General features: G+C 36.4%; 3 protein-coding genes across 3 annotated transcripts in view; 1 reads left to right on the top strand and 2 right to left on the bottom strand.

Annotated features, from left to right (window-relative positions):
* Positions 1-24,726, top strand: part of LOC145512684 (olfactory receptor 11H6-like) — a 364,468-nt gene that overhangs the window by 184,690 nt on the left and 155,052 nt on the right. The gene's annotated exons all lie outside the window — the stretch shown is intronic.
* LOC145512706 (olfactory receptor 4N2) lies at positions 1,987-3,187 on the bottom strand. The gene has a single exon (XM_081506998.1). The coding sequence runs from the start codon at positions 3,179-3,181 to the stop codon at positions 2,258-2,260; it is 924 nt and encodes a 307-aa protein (XP_081363124.1). The 5' UTR covers positions 3,182-3,187; the 3' UTR covers positions 1,987-2,257.
* On the bottom strand, positions 11,686-14,086 carry LOC145512705 (olfactory receptor 4N5-like). The gene has a single exon (XM_081506997.1). The coding sequence runs from the start codon at positions 13,803-13,805 to the stop codon at positions 12,879-12,881; it is 927 nt and encodes a 308-aa protein (XP_081363123.1). The 5' UTR covers positions 13,806-14,086; the 3' UTR covers positions 11,686-12,878.

Here is a 24,726-nt window from a genome sequence, read left to right as displayed (position 1 = left end):
TGCAGGTGGATTCTTTACCAACTGAGCTATCAGGGAAGCCCTGATAGAGGGTAGGATTGAGAAGGAGATATTTCAGAAAAGAAAATGCTCTTTTCTATAATATGCATATTTTATCATGTGCATGATTAATATTTATTTTAAATCATGTTTATATTTATATTAAATCATAAATATTTTAATTTTTATTATTTTAAAATAAAATATAAAAAATCAATCCCATGCATTTTGGTTCCAGGTTTGTTTTGGATGCTACCCATTCAGTTGGGTAAGCCACTGGCAGACAGGCAGTACCAGGAGAGGCTTCTGTTATCTAGGGGAGATCTGATAAGTACACAGTGGCTGTGGATCATCATCTTGACCCTGGTCCTAGGCTAACATGGTGGTATTTTTTAGACAACAGATGAAAAGGTTGTAGCAAGAACAACTCTCTTTATAGTCTAGTTCTCCTGGGCTGTTCTGGGAGTCATCGCTGGATATCCAGCCTATAATCTGTTCTTCCAAGCTTTGAAACTGTTTCATAAGCATGTAATTCTCTATATTAAATCATTTTTAAGTAATTAGAATGCAATAGATTCCTGACTGATACACCAAAGAACCATCAGGGTCACACTCAGTGTGAAGTCAATTACGTATGAGATCAATACAAAGTTAGGAGTCATAAATATCTGATAGGACTAATTATGAAGTCATGGCAAAAAAGACAGTGAAATGTTTCCATGACTTTTTTCATATGAAAATGACCTGCTTTACTTGCCTTCCTCTATGTGATTATTGAAGAAAAATTTACAGTTTAATTCATTTTGAAGATGTAAGCTTATTTCCCTTTTAATAATATTTTCAACTCTTTGATATATTCAGAATCTTGAGTTTACAGCCCTGAATCACTTTTGAACCATACTAGAGAAATTACTCTGTTGTTTAGAATAGATTCTTATTATAATTATTTTAAAATGAAAGAGGAGAGTGAAAAAGTTGACTTAAAGCTCACCATTCAGAAAACTAAGATCATGGCATCCAGTCCCATCACTTCATGGCAAATAGATGGGGAACAGTGGAAACACTGGCTGACTTTATTTTTCTGGGCTCCAAAATCACTGCAGATGGTGACTGCAGCCATGAAATTAAAAGACGCTTACTCCTTGGAAGGAAAGTTATGATCAATCTGGACAGCATATTAAAAAGCAGAGACATTACTTTGCCAACCAAGGTCCGTCTAGTCAAGGTTATGGTTTTTCCAGTAGTCATGTATGGATGTGAGAATTGGACTATAAAGAAAGCTGAGCGCTGAAGAATTGATGCTTTTGAACTGTGGTGTTGGAGAAGACTCTTGAGAGTCCCTTGGACTGCAAGGAGACCCAACCAGTCCATCCTAAAGGAGCTCAGTCCTGGGTGTTCATTGGAAGGACTGATGTTGAAGCTGAAACTCCAATACTTTGGCCACCAGATGCGAAGAGCTGACTCATTGGAAAAGACCCTGATGCTGGGAAGGATTGAGGGCAGGAGGAGAAGGGGACGACAGAGGATGAGATGGCTGGATGGCATTACTGACTCAATGGACATGGGTTTGGGTGGACTCCAGGAGTTGGTGATGGACAGGGAGGCGTGGCGTGCTGCGGTCCATGGAGTCGTAAAGAGTCGGACATGACTGAGCGACTGAACTGAACTAAACTGATACTCACTTCATAGACCCTGTCTATGTGCTGGACATTGTCAGTATCTCCAACATGAATGCTAACTGTTTATACAGCTACTTATTATTTCCCAGTCAATTTGACCTTTGCTGTGATCAAATATACCAAGTTCATTACTATCTTCAGATTTTTGCCATACCTGTTTCATCTTCCTGGAAGGCTCTGCCTGCCCACGTTAGCACAGTTGGCATGTTCAGTTTATCCAGATATCAGCCAAAACATCACTTCCTTTAAAGGACCTACTTCAAGACTAAAAGTAAATTCACTACCCCCATTTCATTGTTGCTATCGAATATTTTTCTTTTGTTTTTAGCACCTTCAGGGATATATATCTTCTTGAAACCATACTATTTATTTTCTACGTTATTTGCTGTCTGTTCATACTAGATTGTAACTTCAAAAAACAGTGACTTTACCTGCCTCAGTAGTAGCTCTTTCTCCCAGGGCCTAGTACAGTCTCGACAAATGGGAGGTGATCAATAAATGTAGTGTTTGGAAAATGAATACCTTAATTTCACATGAAATTTTCCAGTCGTTATTTTCATATTCATTTTTCCCACTTTTTATCAGGCTAAGTGCTGACTAAACAGCCTTTTCACAGACGCTTTTACTTCCTGGTTGCGAAGAGTATAAATCACAGGGTTCAACAGAGGAAAGATCACTGTGTGGAAGAGAGAAACCACCTTGTCAGCTGGGAAGGCTCTGAAGGGGCGGGTGTAGATAAAGATGCCAGGCCCAAACATGAGAAATATAACGATGATGTGGGTGGTGCATGTGGACACAGCCTTGCTCTTCCCCTCAGAGGAAGAACCGTGTACATGGCAGAGGATGACTGCATAGGAGGCCAGAAGCCCCAGGAAGCACAGCAGGGTGAGCAGGCCACTGTTGGAGACCATCAGGAGCTCCACCACAAAGGTGTCGGTGCAGGCCAGCTTGATGACCTGCGGCACATCACAGAAGAAGTTGTCCAGTCGGTTTGGACCACAGAAGGGCAAACGGAGGATGAGGGCCACTTGGATAATGGAATGAACAAAGCCTCCAAGCCACAGAGCCAACAGCAAGGCATAGCAGGTTCTGGGGTTCATGACAGTTGAATAGTGTAAAGGACGACAGATGGCAATGTAGCGGTCAAAGGCCATCACAACCAGGAGTAATCCCTCCCCTCCTCCAAGGAAGTGCAAGAAAAAGAGCTGAGTGATGCAGCCCCTATAGGAGATCACCTTCTTCTCAGAGAGGAAGTCCACCAGCATCCTGGGAGCCACGATGAAGGAGTAGGATGCATCCAGGAAGGCCAGGTTGCCCAGGAAGAAGTAGAGGGGGGCCATGAGGCCAGGGTCTGACCTGATGGTGAGAATGATGAGGAAATTTCCAGGGAGGATGATGAGGTAGAAAATTAAAACTAGTGCAAACACCAGGAGCTGAATATTTTGAGACTGAGTCAGACCAGCAAGGATGAATTCTTTCACCACAGTACTGTTCTCTCTCTCCATCCTCTCTGCCTGCAGTACATAAAGAAGCAGAGTTTTTTGTTATTATAATTTCTCACATCTAGACCCATGTTGTTGTCTACCTACAAATATCTGACATATTCACCACTTCAGTTATAAACAATATGTTTCAACCCTCTCCAATATCCTGGGAAAACACTGAACGTTTCCCTCCTCTAGATTTAAAACAAACAAACAAATCACTCTTCTCAAAGCTACAGTCTTATTCCCATTCAGCCATGTGCTTCTACAGCACTGCGGTCCACTCTCAGAGTCTATTGTCCTATACCTTCTTGGGGTTCCTTCCTTCTTGAGTCATAGCAAAAATTTCCTGATTGAGATACAACATAACTCCAAATATCAATCTTTGCATTTTGGTGGTTGTACTGCGCTTGAGACTTAGCAGCTTGCTTGGAATTACACACTTTTCTCCTCATCCACCAACACACTCTTTTGTGGAATTCCCATTTTCTGCCTGCTAACTCTCTGCCTTGCTCTCTGTTTTCTCTATTGTCCTCCTCTGACCTGGTGTCCTTGTATTGCTCTGACTCCCAGCTGGTCACCACTTTTCAACAATAACTCTACTTTCCCCATAATTTAGAGGTAGGTTCCAGCTGTATCCCTGGTGAAGCATGGCTTATGTAGCCACTCCATCCTTGAACTACACAACTTCATTACACTCTCTCAGTCTCATTTCCTTACTGTTGTTGTTTTTCTTCGCAAAGCCATGTCTCTTTTGCAACCCTATGGACTGTAGCCTGCCATTTCCTTCTCCAGGGGATCTTCCCAACCTAGGGATCAAACCCACATCTCCTGCTTGGCAGGCAGATTCTTCATTCCTAAGCCACCTGGGAAGCTCCCAATTCTTGACTATATTCTCCCAATCTCCTTCTTTCTCTGATACCAGCATGATGCCCAAGGGAGAGCCTGTCACAATACAAATTTTCCAGGATACATTTTTTAAATTAGTTATGTTAACACATAAAATCATAGCATACAGGAGAGGTAAAGAGCAATAAGATCCTATAGTCTAATCCATTCCTTTCCAAGACAAGAGAACTAAAGCTACTATGGTAGCAGCACTTAAGTTTAGAATGAGTTTTCTATATTGTTACTATTAGTAGAAGAATGTCAGTATGTACTATTCAGTTGAAATATATAAAGAAATTATTAGCACCGATTTAATCAATGAATGCTCTTTTTTGTATCCTTAAATAACTAAAAATAAGCTTAGAAGTTTAACACTGTATAATTAAAAGAATAGTAGTCATTGCAGGAGAGGGGACTCCAGTTTTAATGCTCAGTCTATTTAGTGGTGTGGGCTCATTCCAGAACGGTCAATGTGATGATCCAATTAAGAGTGATAATAACATAGTATAAATATGTATTACATGTATATAATGATGCATATATAGGCACATATCACTGGCTTTTAATTTTATCTTTTCAAAATCCTGCATTTAATATGTATAATATATTAATATAATGGTATATAAACTTTATAAATATATACACATATATTTAAGGCACATGCTCAAAAAATATTTTGTTGTCGATATGAAATGTTTTTAAATATGAAAATTGCTAGCTACAGAAAAATACAATGTAGTATATATTAACATTCTGCATAATATTTAACAAGCACAGTTGTCTTAAGTTCTGTGAAACATTGGATATAAAGAGGAGGATAAAAACCTTGAAAGACAAAGCTAGTGACTCAGTACTTAGAAAAGAAAGATAGATGTGAGTAAAAAAAGAAAAAAAAATAGAAAAGTGAAAAAATCAATAAGTCTATACAGTGCATTGTACATATTTTAGGAACATTAGAAATATCTGTTTTAATTCTCTCTAGAGCTGAATACAATGGCTAATATACAGGTGTTATGACTACAGATGGAATTTATTAAAGTCTTATTTTAAAATATCAGCATATATATGTATACAAACACTGCATACACGTGCATACACCCACATTCGCACATGCACACATAGAGGCAAAATGGGACCCACATAGAATTATAATACAACATATTTTGCAGACTGTCAAAATTGTAATAAAAATATTTGGTAACTTCTGAGCTTGCTTCTTAACTTTTCTCCACTTTAGACAAACACTTATCTCAGCATTCATTCCATCATCTGCCTATAAAAATACACCAGGAAAACCAGGAATCTAGGTGAAGAGCCCCTTCTACTTACTCTTAGGTTTTGTGCATCCCACAAACTCACTCAGAATTGGTCATTTTATGATGTGTCTGTGTTTGATGATATCTTTGAGACATCGGAGGATTTCTGAAGGTTTTTTTGATTGAGGCTTATAGGCCCTTCCACTCTGCCTATTTCCTATTCATCTTGCCTTTTTCACTGTTACCCAGCAGACAGGATTCTATAGTACCTGACATATTTCATCCATTTTCTTTCCTTGTCCTCTTTTCATCTATGTATTTTCTGGATCTATTATTCTGAAATTGTGGCTGGCATAGAACCAGAAACTATGTATCACATGAACATTTTTCTAGGTAAGATAAAATACAATTGTGAAAAATATCCTACAAAATATGGCACTTTTCAGAATCAACTAGTCTATGTTAGCCAGATTAGTGGGGAAAGTGTTGTCAGAAGAGGCTGAAAGAAATCTAAATTCTCACCATTGTATCCCTAATCTTCCTTGGCACTTCAGCTAATTAAGAGATGTGACTGACTCTGGCAGTGATGACACAGTAGAGGAACAGGAAGGCCAAGGGGACAGCCTCCCTCACTCTTAGGGCAGAGACACAAACATCATCAGGCAAAGCTGTGCCTGCCTGAAGGGCAAACTGTGGTCAGACCAGCTCCCGGAGCCAGGCATATAGAGACCCAAGGAGCTTACTTCCCCATCTCTTTGAAATGTTTCTCCATGTTTCCTTCCTTATTGTCTCTCTTTTCTCTTTCTCTCTCCTTTCAAAAGGAAATCTCATTGCTGTCATTCCAGTGGAACGAATATATTTAATAAAGTGTCCAAAATTTTGAGTGCAATGTCTGTAAGCATATTGTTTAAAGCTTATAAATTAAATGCAAATTAACTTTTTACATATTACAAAAAATGTGAATTAGGTTAAAACATCACCGAATATGTAATTGATACTGATGCTGATGATGAATACACAAGGCACTAAATGAGTGTATGGGTCTTCAGCCAGGAAATCCATTCATTAATAAAATATCTAATGGACAAGGGTGATATGAGAATCAAAATTGACGTGATGATGATAATATTAACTCACCCAACTAAGTTCAAATCAAAACTAACCCTTCAAATATTTTATTAAAATAAATATAATTTATTATATAAATGTGTCTAATGAAAGGACATATTGCACTAGAGCCTTTGTCAGTGTCTTCAGGATGAACCCTGGGTGATGGTAGTTACATAAATCCAAATGTCTCATTCAGCAAAGCAACTAAAGGTTAAATAGCTTTCATGTAAAGTTCCCAATGCAGTCAGCTGTTTGTGTCAAGATTTTCTCAGATTCACAACTTCCTATCTAACCATCAAAGTCCTATGTTGATGAATAATAGAACAATAGGGAACAGTTGAAACTATTAAATATGTTGAGTATGGAAAATAAGAGATCTAGGCTAAAGTTCTACAAACTCATAAAATCTTTGAATTATTTCTCTGGAGCCTTAGCCTTTTCATCTCTCTATCTTTCATCTAAGTTTAAAAAGAAAAGAATTTCAGTAATTTGCATGCTCGTTTGGTTTTTTTTCCTTTTTAAAACATTTTAGTTTATATTTGCATATAGCTGATTGACAATATTGTGATAGTTTCAGGTGAACAGCAAAGCAACTTAGCCATAGTTATATACATACATATATTCATTTACCCCCAACTGCCCCCCCATGCAGCCTACCACATAACATTGAACAGAGTTCCCTGCACCATACCATAGGATCTTGTTGGTTATCAATTTTAAATATGCTCCTTGGTTTTAAACCACATGTCAACTCTCTGAAAGCTATTGATCATTTCAATTATGGTAATAGAATAAAAGTGTCCACCATTAAAGTATTTCTAAGCATCAAGAAGAGATGGAAGTCTATTGGGGAGAGGGTAGAAAATGCCACACTCATGAATTCAGACCTAAGCCTCTGACTATTCCTGCTCAAACTCTGACCTCTACTCCATTTGCATTCCAAGGCAGCTGATGAACCAGTAGAATAGTTACAGTATTTTTTCTATTGTCTTCTTCTTGTTTCTCATAAACATGAGTAGCTCCCAAACTCCAGAAATTTGAAACTCCAAGTTTTATGTTACTCTTACAATGATGCCAACTTCCACATTCCCATAAAATATTAACTGACTATCCTTGTCATTGTTCATAAATATTTGTCATCACATAGAGAACATTAGATTTTGAAATCTCCTCGAACTCTTTATGATGCAATGGAGAAAGTGCTTTGGAGATCTGAGACTGCCACAACCCTGCTGACTATTTCCAAAGCGAGTTATTATGTCAATTGAATTTGGCAAAGAAAATACCAAAGCTTTGTAAAGGGAAACTATTTTAGAATATGTCATCTAATGCCCCAGGGGGTTAATCCTGAATTCTAACACCAAAATCCTATCAGTGACTGAGATAATACAACTCTGTTGGAAGCCTATTAGTTATGTCAAAAGTAAATAGAAAGTTAAGAAAAGTTATTGAACACATGTAAACCCATGGCTGATTCATGTCAATGTATGGCAAAAACTACTACAATATTGTAAAGTAATTAGCCCCCAACTAAAATAAATAAATTTATTTGAAAAAAAAAAAGAAAAGTTATTTACATCTTAAAATAAAATCAAAAAGAGAAAAAGCGTAATTAAATGATGAGAGATTGTTGATATATATACCGAGGAAGCAAGTAAGAGTCAAGATGAGGATGAGGCAGGTGAGGTATTGCCTCTGGCACAAAATTTATCCTGTTACCAAATGCCTTAGTACTCAATATGAGCGCTATTTTAATGCAATATTTAAAAGTCAAAGTTAGTGTAAAAGTTATGAACAGAATATCACTTTTTCACAATAAAGACATCAACATTACAGATTTTTCCTTTTGCCTCAGGTTACAATATGGCTCAAAATGATGCTATTACTAATTCAGACTTTATCTAAATTTAGCATTTATTTTATCATGGTTTTTAAATTATTTTTTATTCTTTAAAATATTGATTAGACCCAAAAATATTATTCTTAATAAGTCAAACAAAGAAAGACAAATATTGCATGATATCACTTATATGTAGAATGTAAAAAAGTATTACAAATGAATGTATATGCCAAACAGAGATAGATTCAAGATATAGAATATAAACTAGTGCTCACCAAAGGTGAGAGGAAAGAGAAAAGGCACATTAGTGGTATGGATTAAGAGATACAAGCTATTATGTATAAAATAGATAAGCAATAAGAATATATTGTACAGCACAAGGAATTATAGCCATTATATTGTAATAACTTTTAATGGAGTATCATCTATAAAGGAAATGAACTGAATATTCAATAGAAGGGCCAATGGTGGAGCTGAAGCTCCAATAATTTGCCACCTGATACAAAGAGCCAACTCATTGAAAAATACCATGATGCTGGGAAAGATTGAGGGCAGGAAGAGAAGGGGGCAACAGAGGAAGAATTGGTTGGATGGCATCATCAACTCAGTGGACATGAGTTTGAGCAAACTCCAGGAGATAGTGAAGGACAGGGAAGTCTGGCGTGCTGCAGTTCATGGGGTCATGAAGAGTCAGACACAACTTAGCAACTAAACAACAAATCTATAAAGACACTGAATCACTATGCTATATACCTGAAACTAATATAGCATTGCAAGTGAACTCTTCTTCAATATAAAAAATATATATAGAAGATAAATAATAATATCTAACTATACTTTGCATAGTGTTTCAGAGAGTTAAATCCTTTTCTTCTATATAACAGATAGAATGAGAATCTAATCTTTTAGATTCTTTCAAAGGGTAATTCAGCTGGAGCTTGAAATCATCTTTAATTATACGGAATTTAGCCAAGAGTAGTTTCACCTTCAGTATCTTGTCACTGCTACCAAAGAACCTATATCTTCGATTTTGTCAGAACTGAAATGAGTTTGAGCCACAATTCTTATAGTTTTGTTGCCCTTATGACAATTCTGTAAGCATCAACATCAAGTACTATAATGATGGCTGAGAATATGCATCAGCCAATGTGAAGTGAAAGTCCCTCAGTCGTGTCTGACTCTGCAACCCCACGGACTATACAGTCCATGGAATTCTCCAGGCCAGAATACTGGAAGGGGTAGCCTTTCCCTTCTCGAGGGGATCTTCCCAACCCAGGGATCAAACCCAGGTCTCCAGCATTGCAGGCGGATTCTTTACCAACTGAGCTATCAGGGAAGCCAGCAGTATGCATTGATTTTCATTTCTTCCTCCATTTCTCCTTTTCTGAGCAAATTATTGGTATAGGTATCAGTGGGAGTGGGGGAGAAATTCATGAGTGAGCTATCTATTTTTGTGTTTGGAGCTTTCTCAGATGCTAATCTGTCCACATCCCATGTGTCATAAAAGGGTCACCTTATTTTTCCTCTCGGTTCTACAAAATATCTCAGTCCATGTCAGGATCACACCACCATACCCCCATATCCATACTAGGTACTTGCCTGCAGTTATAGAGCTGCCATGGCTCTCTGCTCTTCTACACAGGCTCTGCCTTTCTCTGCAGCTGAACACAAAGGCTTCTTTGCTTCATCCATTCTCTGATGGTCTCATAGAAAAGTGTAATTCTTATTTTCTACTTTTATTATTGTTGATAATACATGAACAACATTCTTCTACAAGCTAACCAGAATCAGTGGTCTTCATTCTCATGGTTTGTTTTTGAGAATAAAATTATTTCTATGTTTATAATCCTTTCCATTTCTTTCTGTTAACTGGAGATTCATTTCAGTTGCCCATATTTTCTTCTTCTTTATCTATTTCATTGCTGTTGTTGTTCAGTCTCCAATTCGTGTCCAACTCTTTGCAACCCCATGGACTGCAGCACACCAGGCCTCTATTTCATATTCACCTATTAATTTCTTATATGTTTAGTGAATTAATTTCTCATTTATATAAATTTCCTTAACAGCTTTTTAAATTTAATTTTATGCATGGATGGTCCTTTATACCATCCTCAGTTAAGGAGGAAACCTCTGTAATTATGCAGAAACAAACTCACACATCCACATGGAGTGGGCAGATTTTTATCACTCTTTGCCTTTTGGCCACATATATATTTTTTTAACATGTCAAATGTAACCGTTTTCCTTTTCATTTTCTATTTTGATTTAAACTTGTCTTCTCATCTCTAAGGTTATAAAACTATTCTTCTGTATTTTACAAGTATTTTTTACATTGCTTCATTTTGTTTTGCAAAGAAGCTGTGAACATATTAACAGGTTCTTCTAGGATCATTGCATTTAGATTGCCAAATTCTGATTATCAAAAGTATCACTTAAATTGAGAAAAAAATAACTGAAGAGGGAAGCAATGACATGAAATAGCTTGTATCATTCTCATGATTCCACACCATGGTTGTAGACGCTGGCAAAGTGGCTTCTGTTATCCTAATTGCCTCATTATAGCAGGGATAGATCATTCAGCAGATTGATTTTATAGTGCACTTATGGCAATCACTTATAGATGCCCAGAATTTTAAAAAATTGTCTTCCAGTCCTTAAAACATTTTATAAGTACCTAACTTCTCACAGTTCAGTTCAGTTCAGTCGCTCAGTTGAGTCTGACTCTTTGCGACCCCATGAATCTCAGCACGCCAGGCCTCTCTGTCCATCACAGACTCCCGGAGTCTACCCAAACCCATGTCCATCGAGTCGGTGATGCCATCCAACCATCTCATCCTCTATTGTCCCCTTCTCCTCCTGCCCCCAATCCTTCCCAGCACTAGGGTCTTTTCCAATGAGTCAACCCTTCGCATGAGGTGGCCAAAGTATTGGAGTTTCAGCTTCAGGTTAGCATGGATTGATTGGATCTCCTTGCAGTCCAAGAAACTCTCAAGAGTCTTCTCCAACACCACAGTTCAAAAGCATCAATTCTGCAGCGCTCAGCTTTCTTCACCATCCAACTCTCATATCCATACATGACCACTGGAAAAACCATAGCCTTGACTAGATGGACCTTTGTTGGCAAAGTAATGTCTCTGCTTTTAAATATGCTATCTAGGTTGGCCATAACCTTCCTTCCAAGGAGGAAGCGTCTTTTAATTTCATGGCTGCAATTGCCATCAGCAGTGATTTTGGAGCCCAAAAAAATAAAGTCTGACACTGTTTCCACTGTTTCCCCATCTATTTCCCATGAAGTGATGGGACCAGATGCCATGATCTTAGTTTTCTGAACGTTGAGCTTTAAGCCAACTTTTTCACTCTCCTCTTTCACTTTCATCAAGAGGCTCTTTAGTTCTTCTTCACTTTCTGCCATAAGGGTGGTGTCATCTGCATATCTGAGGTTATTGATATTTCTCCCGGCAATCTTGATTCCAGCTTGTGTTTCTTCCAGCCCAGCGTTTCTCATGATCTACTCTGCATAGAAGTTAAACAAGCAGGGTGACAATATACAGCCTTGACGTACTCCTTTTCCTATTTGGAACCAGTCTGTTGTTCCATGTCCAGTTCTAACTGTTGCTTCCTGACCTGCATAGAGGTTTCTCAAGAGACAGGTCAGATGGTCTGGTATTCCCATCTCTTTCAGAATTTTCCACAGTTTATGTGATCCACACAGTCAAAGCCTTTGGCATAGTCAATAAAGCAGAAATAAATGTTTTTCTGGAACTCTCTTGCTTTTTCAATGATCCAGCGGATATTGGCAATTTGATCTCTGGTTCCTCTGCCTTTTCGAAAACCAGCTTGAACATCTGGAAGTTCACCGTTAACTTCTCACATTAAACCCTATTTTAGGTAACAACAGAGATGTATGTAATTTCCAACAAAATCTATAATACTAAATAACTATCATTACAATAATCAGATGGAAATCAATTGAGAGTAAGTTTTAACATCCAGGGAAGATTTGTAAAACCCATTAATCATAATCAGGAAGCTCTGAAAACAATCAAGTGAAATAATTTGATGACTTTTTTTCCAAAAGACCAATTATTTTCTTTTCTTATCCTGCTACCAAATTTGGGTGAAGGAGGAAAATATATGTATTTCAAGAGTTTCAGGCTTTTTAAATTGTTCAAAATAGGGCTGTAGCATAACATATGACTTGTGATGATTCCTTGTCCTTACTGATCTTTGCCCAGAATCTTGATAATGTTGTTCTAAATCATAAAAGAACAATTGTGAATGAATCACTCACCTGCTTAAAATATTAAGATGAATTCTTACTTCAAATAGAATAGAATAAAACTTTTTATTTTGGTGTAAAAAGCATTATTTATATGACACTATAGCCATGTATAACTTAAGAACTAAATCTCTCACATTTATTCCTTACTCCAACCAGGCTGGTGTTTCCTTTATGTTCTTGAATAACATAGCATATTTGTTTTCTTGTTATTATAACCTTCCCTCATTGACTACAATAGTACCTGCCAATGGGAGGCACTCAGAGAAAAACAATATTTTTTTAAATAAGTGAATGATTTTCAGCCAGAATTTCCCCTTCATGACTTCTTGTTATAAAATCGATTCAACAAACCATGTGTTGACTCAATATCTTCCTCATGGAAGCTTTTACTTCCCGGTTGCGGAGGGTATAAATCACAGGATTCATCAAAGGAAAGATCACTGTGTGGAAAAAGGAAACCACCTTGTCTGCTGAGAAGGCTGTGAAGGGACGAGTGTAGATAAAGATGGCAGGCCCAAACATGAGAAATATAACAATGATGTGGGTGGTGCATGTGGACACAGCCTTGCTCTTCCCCTCAGAGGAGGAACCATGTACACGGCAGAGGATGACTGCATAGGAGACCAGAAGCCCCAGGAAGCACAGCAGGGTGAGCAGGCCACTGTTGGAGACCATCAGGAGCTCCACCACAAAGGTGTCGGTGCAGGCCAGCTTGATGACCTGCGGCACGTCACAGAAGAAGTTTTCCAGTTGGTTTGGACCACAGAAGGGCAAGCGGAGGATGAGGGCCACTTGGATAATGGAATGAACAAAGCCTCCAAGCCACAGAGCCAACAGCAAGGCATAGCAGGTTCTGGGGTTCATGACAGTTGAATAGTGTAAAGGACGACAGATGGCAATGTAGCGGTCAAAGGCCATCACAATTAGAAGTAGCATCTCCCCTCCTCCAAGGAAGTGCAAGAAAAAGAGCTGAGTGATGCAGTCACTATAGGAGATCACCTTCTTTTCAGAGAGGAAGTCCACCAGCATCCTGGGAGCCACGATGAAAGAGTAGGATGCATCCAGGAAGGCCAGGTTGCCCAGGAATAAGTAGAGGGGGGCCGTGAGGCCAGGGTCTGACCTGATGGTGAGAATGATGAGGAAATTTCCAGGGAGGATGATGAGGTAGAAAATTAAGACTACTGTGAAGACCAGGAGCTGAATATTTTGAGACGGAGTCAGACCACCTAGGATAAATTCAGTTACCACAGTACTGTTCTCTCTCTCCATTGTCTCTGTCTGTAGTACATAAAGAAGCAGAGTTTATTGTTATTACAGTTTCTTACATCTAGACTTGGATTGTTCTCTAGGTAAAAATATCTGACAAATTCACCATTTTAGTTATAAACGATATGTCTTAAGTAATTTTTTGGAACATGTACAAAGAGACACAAAAACCTTGACAAAATGCTAGTGACTTAGTCACTAGGAAAGAAGGACACAAAGAGAGAAATATGAGTGAAAAATAAGAGGAAAGTAATACAAAGGAAAAAACAAAAAAACAAAACAATATGTACAGTGGTTTGTTATGGTACATATTTTAAGAAATATTAAAAATATCTGTTTTACATCTCTCAAGAACTGAATGGAATGACTAATATGCAGGTACTACCATCCACAGATGGAATTTTTGAAAATCTTCCTTTAAAACATCAGCATATATATGTATAGAAACACTGCATGCACACATGCATGCACACACACACACACTCACACACACACACACAGAGGCAAAGTGATACTTACACAAAATTGTAATAAAAACTATTTTGTAGGGCCTCCAATTAGCCTCTCTGCTTACTTCTTAACTTGTCTCTACTTCCACAGATACTTATCTCAATATTCATTCCATCACCTGTCTATAAAAATACACCCAAGAAACCCAGGAATGTGGGTAAAGAGTTCTCTCTATTTCCTCTTAGGTTCACTGCACCCCACAAGCTCACTCAGAGTTGATGTGAGTGGTGTGTCATTTCATGATATCCCTAAGATATCAGAAGATTTCTGAAGGTTTTTATAATTGAGAGTTATAGGCTCTTCCACTCTGCCTATTTCTTGTCATCTCTGCTTTTTTCAGTTTTCCAACAAAAGGATTCCATGCTACCTGACATACTTCATCCATTCTCTTCCCATATCCTGTTCTTGTCTATATATTTTCCTGACTGTGATTCCAAAATGGTGCTTCACATCGATCCAGAGACTATGTATCAGGTGAACATTTCTCTAAGTAAAATAAAATACATTTACAAAAAACATATATATATACAAATTATGACAGTCATCAGAATCAAAAATTATGTTAGCCACACTAGTGGGAAAACTGTCGTCAGGCTGAAGATGTCCCTGGTGGCTCAGTGGTAAACAATCTGTCCACCAAAGCAGGAGACATGAGTTTGATCTCTGGCCCAACCCCATGTACCACAACTACTGAGCCTGTGCTCTAGAGCCTAAGTACCGCAACTACTGAGCCTACACACTGCAACTACTGAAGCCCAAATACCCTAGGGCCTATACTCCACAGCAAGAAAAGTCACCGCAGCGAGAAGCCCATGCACCTCCCTCAACTCAAGCAGAGTAGACCCTGCTTGCCGCAGCTAGAGAAAAGCCCACACAGCAATGAAGACTTAACACAGCCAAAAATAAATAAATAAATAAATAAATAAAATTATTTTGAAAACAGAGCACAAGAATCTTGAAAAATGTGTTTAAAAAATAAAAAAGGAAGAGTCTGAAAGAGAAATCTAAATTCTCACCACTATACCCCTAATCTTCCTTTGCACTTCAGCTAATTAAGAGATGCATCTGACTTTGGTAGTGATGATACGGTAGAAGAATAGGAAGGCCAGGAGACAGCCTCCTTCACTCTTTTGGCAGAGACACAAACATCGTCAGGCAACGCTGTACCTGCCTTGAGGGCAAATGTTCCCCATCTCTGAACATTTCTTCGTGTTTCCTTTCTCATTTTCTGTCTTTTCTCTTTCTCTACCCTTTTATTCATCAAGAAGCCTTTCATTTCCTAATTTATTTTATGAGCTCGATTGTGGTTTGTTTTTCCCCTGTTAATTTATTGTCTCTCATTTTCTCCCAATTTTCTTTCCCTTTTTATTTTGCTTTCTTTAAATCTCATTCTTTATCATTTTCTCTTCTTTCTCCCATTCTTTTATTCAGATCCTTTCACCCTGAAATATTTACACTGTCTCTACTTCTCATGTTCACTGTTACTCCATTATGGGTCATGCCTGTCTTGCTATTTTATTTTAAAGAGCATCACTGTTGTTTCCTTTCAAGCAAGAATGAGCAATGTATATGCTTTCCATCATCTTCCATTCTAAACATTTGGTCTACAAAAGAATAATTCAGTATGAAGTACTAACCATTTTCCCAGATTGCCGGGAGAAATATCAAAACCTCAGATATGCAGATGACACCACTCTTATGGCAGAAAGCAAAGAAGAACTAAAGAGCTTCTTGATGAAAGCGAAAGAGGAGAGTGAGAAAGTTGGCTTAAAGCTCAACATTCAGAAAACTAAGATCATGGCATCCAGTCCCATCACTTCCTGGCAAATAGATAGGGAAACAGTGAAAACAGTGGCAGATTTTATTTTTTTGAGCTCCAAAATCACTGCAGATGGTGACTGCAGCCATGAAATTAAAAGACACTTGCTCCTTGGAAGAAAAGCTATGACCACCTAGACAGCATATTAAAAAGCAGAGACATTACTTTGCCAACAAAGGTCTGTCTAGTTAAGGCTATGGTTTTTCCAGTGGTCATGTATGGATGTGAGAGTTGGACTATAAAGAAAGCTGAGCACTGAAGAATTGATGCTTTTGAACTGTGGTGTTGGAGAAGACTCTTGAGAGTCCCTTGGACTACAAGGAGATCAAACCAGTCCATCCTAAAGGAGATCAGTCCTGAATATTCATCGGAAGGACTCATGCTGAAGCTGAAACTCCAGTACTTTGGCCACCTGATGCGAAGAACTGACTCATTTGAAAAGACCCTGATGCTGGGAAAGATTGAAGGTGGAAGGAGAAGGGGACAACAGAGGATGAGATGGTTGGATGGCATCACTGACTCAATGGACATGAGCTTGAGTAAACTCCGGGAGTTGGTGATGGACAGGGAGGCCTGGAGTGCTGCAGTCCATGGGGTCGCAAAGAGTCAGACATGATTGAGTGACTGAACTGAACTGAACTAACCATTTTCTCTCGAATGAACAAATTTCTTTTCAATTTAGCAAACCTGAACCACTCATTAATTACTATCCATTTCCTCATATATTTTTTCTGCATATAAGTGAATCTGATAAAATGACTTGATTACCTTTCTTAAGAAAAATAAATCTCATTACTATCATTCTAATGAAATGAATATATTTAACAATATTTCCAAAACTTTGAGTGCAACATCTTCATCATATTGATTGAAGCTTGTAAATTATTTAAACGTATATTATCAAGTTTACATATTCTGAAAAATGTTGCTTATCAAGTATCAAATGTTTAATTGATACTTATGCTAATAATGAATATATAAACCATCAAACAAATGACTGCACCTTCAACAAGGAATTCCCTCATCAATAGAACAGATTGATTATTTAAATTACCTATAAATATCCTTCAAATGCTAACTTTCTAGACAATGTCCTAACTGAATTTGATTTGGAATAATTTTATCTGATTATGATGACTTGGCTCAGCAATTCACTAACTCTTGAAAATTCAGAAGTCTGAATTTTCATTCAAGAAATAGAATAATGTGTTGACTCTTTCTGACAGGGGTTATATCAGGATCAAATTGAGCTGATGATGATAGTAATAGCTCATTTAAGTAAGCTTAAAGAAGAGCTAAAAACCTGGAAAATATTTAGACATTAAATGGTATCTCTAATGAATGGACACATTGCCACTAGAGCCTCTGTAAATGTCTTTAGGATGAACCCTGGGTGATGGTAGCTGCACAAATCTGAGTGATAAATAGAGATAAGAAACTGTGGAGGTGAAAAAGACTTCATATAAAATTTCTGTTTTTACAGGAAACTATTCTCTGTTTCACAACTTTCTATCTAACCATCAAAAACCCTATGTTGATAAATAACAGAACCACAGGCAACACAAGAAGCTCTCAAATATGTTGAGTATGGAAAATAAGATCTGGGCTAATGTTCTGCAAAACATAAAATCTGTGAAGCTTTTCTCTGGAACCCTTGGCCTACCCTCTTTGCATCTTCTTCACCTGTACTTTAAAAAGAAAATATATCAGTTATTTGCATGCTTCTTGGTTTTAAATGAGATGTCAACTCTGAAAGCTATTGATCATTTCACTTAATTATGGAAATAGAATGAAAGTGTTTGTCCACCATTAAAGTAATTCTAAGTATCAAAAATAAATAGAAATCTATTGGGGATAGGGTAGAAAATGCCACACTCATGAATTTAGACCTAAGCCTCTGACTATTCCTGCTCAAACTCTGATCTTTAGTCCATTGCATTCCAAGGCAGCCAATGAACCAGTAGAATAGTTATAGTATTTTTCTATTTCTTGTTTCTCAAAAATATGAATAGCTTCCAAACTTCAGAAATCTGAATCTCCAGGTTTTACACAACTCTATAATGTTGCCTTCCTCCCCATTCCCATAAAACCTTAACTGACCATCTTTGTCACTGTTCATAAACATTTGTCATCACATAGAGAACATTATGGAGAAGGGAATGCAACCCACTCCAGTACTCTTGCCTGGAAAATCCCATGGACGGAGAAGCCTGGTAGGCTGCAGTCCATGGGGTCGCTAAGAGTCGGACATGACTGAGCGACTTCACTTTCACTTTTCACTTTCATGCATTGGAGAAGGAAATGGCAACCCACTCCAGTGTTCTTGCCTGGAGAATCCCAGGAACAGGGGAGACTGGTGGGCTGCCATCTATGGGGTCGCACAGAGTCAGACACGACTGAAGCGACTTAGCAGCAGCAGCAGCAGCAGAGAACATTAGATTTTGAAATCTTCTCTCTTTATGATGCAATGGAGAAAGCGCTTTGGAGATTTGAAACTGCCACAACCCTGCTGACTATTTCCAAAGGGAGTGATTAGATTGTCAATTGAATTTGGCAAGGAAAACACCAGAGCTTTGTAAAGGGCAAATATTTTAGAATATGGCATCTACTGCCCCAGGGGGTTAATCCTGAATTCTGACACCAAAATCCTATCAGTGACTGAGATAGTACAACCTTGTTTGGAAGTCTGTTAGATCAAAAGTAAATAGAAAGTTAAGAAAAGTTTATTTACATCTTATAATAAAATCAAAAAGAGAAAAAAATGTAAATAAATGATAAGAGATTGTTGATATATATATACCAAGGAAGCAAGCAGAATCAGGTTGAGGATGAGACATGTGAATTATTGCCTCAGGTGCAAAATTTACCCTGATACCAAAAGCCCTAAAAATCAAGGTAAATAAAATTTTAATGCAATGTTTAAAAGTCAGAGTTAATGTAAAAATTAGGAATAAGAATATCAATTTTTCAAAATAAAGACACCAACATTACAAATGTTTCCTTTTATCTCAGGTGCCAATATGGCTCAAGATGGCACTATTACTAATCCAGCATTTATTTAAAATTTAGTGTTTATTTTCTTTATCATAGTTTTGTAAAATTAATTTTGTTTTTTTACAATATCAGTTAGACCTAGAGAATATTATGCTTAGTGAACTATCAGACAAATACTGTATCATATCATTTATATGTAGAATTTTAAATACTAATGAATGTGTATGCAAAATAGAAACAGACTCACAAATATAGAACACAAACTAGGGGATATCATAGGGACAGGGCAAATTAGGGGTATGGGATTAGGAAATACAAACTCATATGTATAAAATAGATAGGCAACAGGATATATGGTATAGCACAGGGAATTATAGCCATTATCTTGAAATAACTTTTAATGGTGTGTATCTGAATCAGTATGCTATATACTTGAAACTAACAAAATATTGTCAACCCCACTTCAAAAATTTGATTAGAATATTGGTTATTACTAAGTTTTTGTCACTCCCTTAGATTTTGTCCTCATGGCATATGCATTACTCATTCCTCTATCTTCACCATCATTCTGACCCCAAAAGCAAATAATGTGGCCAAGTCAGTAATGAGTATGTAAGATTCAGCATGTTGCTGGTTGCTGGTGATGTAGACATAGCAGACAGAATATGAACAATGCTCATGAAGATATTCAAAACCTAGTACTTCTTAGAAAAAAGAACCGTGTGGTGTAAAATGTATCACTTCCTCAAAGATGAGTGACCCTTAAATAGGATATGAAAAAAATGTATCCTGATCTTGGTATCTGTTGTTTACTCACTTTTTCTTTCCTCAGCTAAACCAAGAGTGGGGAGGTGTTGTTTTTTTCATTGATTATTACTAAAATAAAAAGTTAATTAAAGTTCAGAGTAATTAAATGCAACTTAATTTAGCTTAATTTAGTCTTTATATCTGGTTGCTGTATTCATTGTTTTGCTTTAAAAGGAAATCTGAGTTTGTGGGTCACTTCAAAACCAAATCACTAAACACGCATTTTTGTAAACTAAATAAAATTCATAACCAAATATGTATTTGTTCTAATCTGCTTTCATCTCAAGGACATAGTGTGAGAAACAAAAAAGAGAAGAGAGAAAAAATAAAGAAGTACAAGGTTAGAATGACCAAAACAGAACAAGAAAACAGGGAAAAGAAAGACTCACGGAGACATAAATGGAAAGACAATTATAAAATTTTCGAAGGTCGAGAGACAGAGAGACACTGGTCTGTAATACATGTTCCACAAATCCACAAACTACAAAAGGAAACCAGTGATAAAGAGGCCTGTATATAGGAAAAAGAAAGGAAAGGAAAATACACAGGGTTAAGATATGCACTTGGGTGGAATAAGAGCCCCACCTTGAAGTAGGTTAGAGTTCTGCCCCCAAAAAGTCTTTGACTTTGAAAATTGTGATATTTTTCCATAATTATAAACATAATCTGAGGCTTTCCTCACTTCTTAACGTTCATCCCAATATATAAGACAAAATTAATATGAAGATCTAAGCTAGTTCTTATAACAGAGGCTTTTTAAAATGGGATATTTTTGATTTTTAAAAATATTAAGATATTATTTACTTCTATTACTGAGTTTTTTGACACATCCTTAGATTTTGCACCAAACTCAATTAACTTATTGTGTGTCTCCCCTGAGTCTGGCAATATTGTGTCAACAGTACAGTACAGACAAGACAAAAGTCCTTTTCTTTAGAATTTTACATTCTAATTCAGGGAGACAGAGAACAAGCAAATAAGCAGGAAAGAAAACATCAGATAGTAATGAGTGTTAGAAAGAAAATATAGCAGAGTATGAGTTGGAGAGAGCTTGGGAAAGACATTGCTGGTTTAGAAAGGATGGTCAGAGAGGATCTTTCTGAGGAGGTTTCATTAAAGTAACATCTGAGTGTCTAAAAGAAGCCATTCCAGTAAGTGGTCATCAAAAAGAAAGATCTGTATATCAAACAATAACATCCACCTTTTTCTGAAAAGGCTAGTAAAGTAATCTTCTCTTTTCCAATTTAAAAAGAAAGGAAGATCTGGTGTGTTGAGAAATAGAAAAGGGGTCAGAGTGCCAAGAGAGTGAAAAAATTTATACAGAGAGAAAATTCCTTCCCATTTTTTATCCCTCATCTATATTCCCCCAGCACAAACTTCACAATAGGAAATAGCTATTACTCTTTGTGCATCTTCCCCAAAGCGTTATGAATATAAAAACTAAGTCATTATATAGTCTTTTCTCTCTATTAATAATAAAAGTGATAAATATGCAAAAGTAGGGTTTGTTTAAATAAATTTTAATAGCTGCATACAACTCAATATTTCACAGGCATTTAAAATATGTATGTATAACATACACATTCATGTACAATATAGGTTTCAGAATATTTTTTTAAAAAACAACATATATAATATGTCCTTATATTTAGACAAAAAAGTTTAAGTATATATCAAAAATGTGGAAAAAATATTTTATGTACATTCTCTGACCTTTATTTTCATTGTATATATTGGTATTGTTCAGTCACTAAGTCACGTTTGGCTCTGTGACCCCATGGACTGCTGCACACCAGGCTTCCCTGTCCTCCACTATCTCCCAGAGTTTGCTCAGATTCATGTCCTTTAGGTCGATGATGCTATCTAACCATCTCATCCTCTGATACCCTCTTCTTTTGCCTTCAATCTTTCCAGCATCAGGGTCTTTTCCAAAGAGTTGGCTCTTCTCATCAGGTGTTATATATGTTTCACCAATTCCTTTCTACCACAAAGTCAATTTTTAAAATTATTATTATTATTAACATAATCACATTAAGTAAAACTCTATAATGGCTCCTATTTAAAATTTTTCACGTCAGCTTTGTACAATAAGAAATCATAATGCATGCATTTACTCATTCACTTCTTACTAGCCATTATTGAGAATCTATCAAAGCAAGTCATTGTGATGAAACACAAATTTAATAGTACAAACTCTAATTTCAAAGAAGGTAAAAAATTTTAAACACAGACACATATAATTAAAATAATGGTAAAATCTTTGTAAAAGAACTGTGCTTAGAGTATCATGAGAGCAAAGAGGAGTAAACGCTGGTATGGGCATTGGAAATATTAGCAGAAGCAGGAAGCACTATGGCTCCGTCTTCATTGAAACATTCATCAGCAAGAGGTAAAGGAGAACAGTGTGCAAAATCACTGAAGAATCAAACTCCCTGCCTGTGCTGAAACAGAAAGAGGCAAGATTGGAAAAGTGGGTAATTTCTAACATTATATTTGATTAAGTTTACAATTCACTGGAAGAAATTCAGGAGATATCCATGAGACTGCTGTTTTATACTTCATGTAAATATATCTAACTGATGATAAAATTGACAACTTCTCAGCTATGTTGAGCTATTGTTGCTGTGTCCTGTAGATATATAATGAGAATTTTTCAATATTTTTCAAAAGTACACTCATGTTTTAAATTAAAAACTTATGATGGCATTCAACATGACAGGTATTAATCTGATAGATTTATTCTAGGACATAGGACAAATTTCAAACTTTTAAAAACTGAGATCATATTAAATATGTTCTTAGACTATAATAGAATTAAACTAGAAATGTATTAGGCATACTCTCAAAACTTTAGGGAAAAACACACTCTGAATAATCCATGATAATTAAATCAAAGTAGAAATTAGAATATATTATTAATGGAATGAAAATGAGAACACAATATAAAAAATATAGAATATGTAGATAAAGTAGTGCTTAGAGGGAAATATGTAGCATCAACTGATTTTATTTAAAGGGTTTATAAGAAAGAATTTAAATCAATAGAAAATTTAAATTTAAATCAATAGAAAAAAAAAAGCATGAAATTAAATCCAAAGAAAGAAGAAACTAAATAATATAGGTGAAGGAAAAAATATATAAATTTCTTAAATAGAGAAAAATAAATGAACCCAAAAGCTAGTTCATTGTAAAGAACAATAAAATTCATAAAAATTTAGCCACATTTTTCGAGGGGAAAAAGATTATACAAATTAATAATATCAGGAGTTAAAAAACAATTATTACGAATATTACAGAAATTAAAAGAATGCTAATGAAACATTCTGAGCAATTTCATGTGAATAAATTTGATAACTTAGCTCAAATGCACAACATCCTAAAACCATTAATTACCAAAACTAACTCAAAAAGAAACAGATAACTTGAATAGCTGTATATTTACTAAAGAAATTTAATTTGTACTTTAAAATCTTCCCACAAAGGAATCTTCAGACCCAGTTGCTCATCTGATGTATCTGCCAAACAGTTATTCAAGAAATTATCAAATAAGAAATAATCAAGCTCTCAGAAAATAGATTATTAAAGGAAAAATATTTATAATATGCCCTGTAATTCCTTCTGGTATACATTAAGTTACTAAAAGCTTGTGAATTAATTTGCACATGTTTGTGGAATATGTTTCTCTTCTCAGTTGTTTCCAATTCAGATTCATTGTGGTCAGAGCATGTATTCTGTGTGAAATATAGTGAGATTTTATGGGCTAGCCTATGATCTCTCTTTGAGAATGTCTGATGCACTTGAGAAGAACGTTTCCTTGTCATTGTTGAGTGCAGTAGTCTATAAATAGCAACTAAATCAAATTTGTTGATAGTGCTGTTCAAATATCCTGTAAGCCTTAGTCACTCATTTGTGTCTAACCCTTTGCAACCCCATAGACTGTAGCCCACCAGTCTTCTCTGTCCATGGGATTTTCCAGGCAAAAATACTGAAATGGGTTGCCATACCCTCCTCCAGGGGATCTTTCCAACCCAGGGACTAAACCCAGGTCTCCTGCATTGCAGGCAGATTCTTTACTGTCTGAGCCACGAGGGAAGCCCATCTCTACTGACAGCAGCTCACATATACTATCATTTTTTTAAAAAATTAATCTCAATGTAAGCTGTTGGATTCTCTATTTCTTTATTAATATATGTTTAAATGTCTATAGCCCAGCACATATAATGGTCTCCTACTCCATAAAAGACTTTATAAGTACCTAATTTCCCACATTAAACTCCACTATACTGAAAATAACTATAGTGGTTTATGTAATCTCCAACAGAATCTACAATACCAATAAGTATCATTATCATAATCAGATTGAAATCAGTTGAAAGCAGATTTTAACATCCAGGGAGGATTTGTAATAGCTCATTAGTAATAATCATGAAGCTCTGGAAAACAATCAAGTGAAATAGTTGTATGATATTTTTTCCATAAAACCAATTATTTTCCTTTCATATCAGTCTACCAACTTTGAGGGAGGAAAAATATATATGTTTTCAAGAATTTTCAAGCTTTATAAGTTGCTCAAAACAAGTCTGCAGCATAACATTTGGCTTTTAATGATGTTTTGCTGGTTATTGATCTCTGCCTAGAATCCTGATGATATACCTCTAAATCATAGAAGAAACAATTTCAGATAAGTCAACTCTCTTGCTTAAAGTATTAAAAATGAATTCTTACTGCAATTAGAATAAAATAAAACTTCTTATCTCAGCCCAAGAGACCTTAGTTATTTGACCCTTACATATA

Source organism: Giraffa tippelskirchi, chromosome 7 (assembly GCF_054371585.1).
Source record: "Giraffa tippelskirchi isolate mGirTip1 chromosome 7, T2T-mGirTip1v1.2.pri, whole genome shotgun sequence".
In the NCBI taxonomy this organism is placed as follows: domain Eukaryota; kingdom Metazoa; phylum Chordata; class Mammalia; order Artiodactyla; family Giraffidae; genus Giraffa; species Giraffa tippelskirchi.
This window is presented reverse-complemented; position numbering and strand designations above follow the sequence as displayed.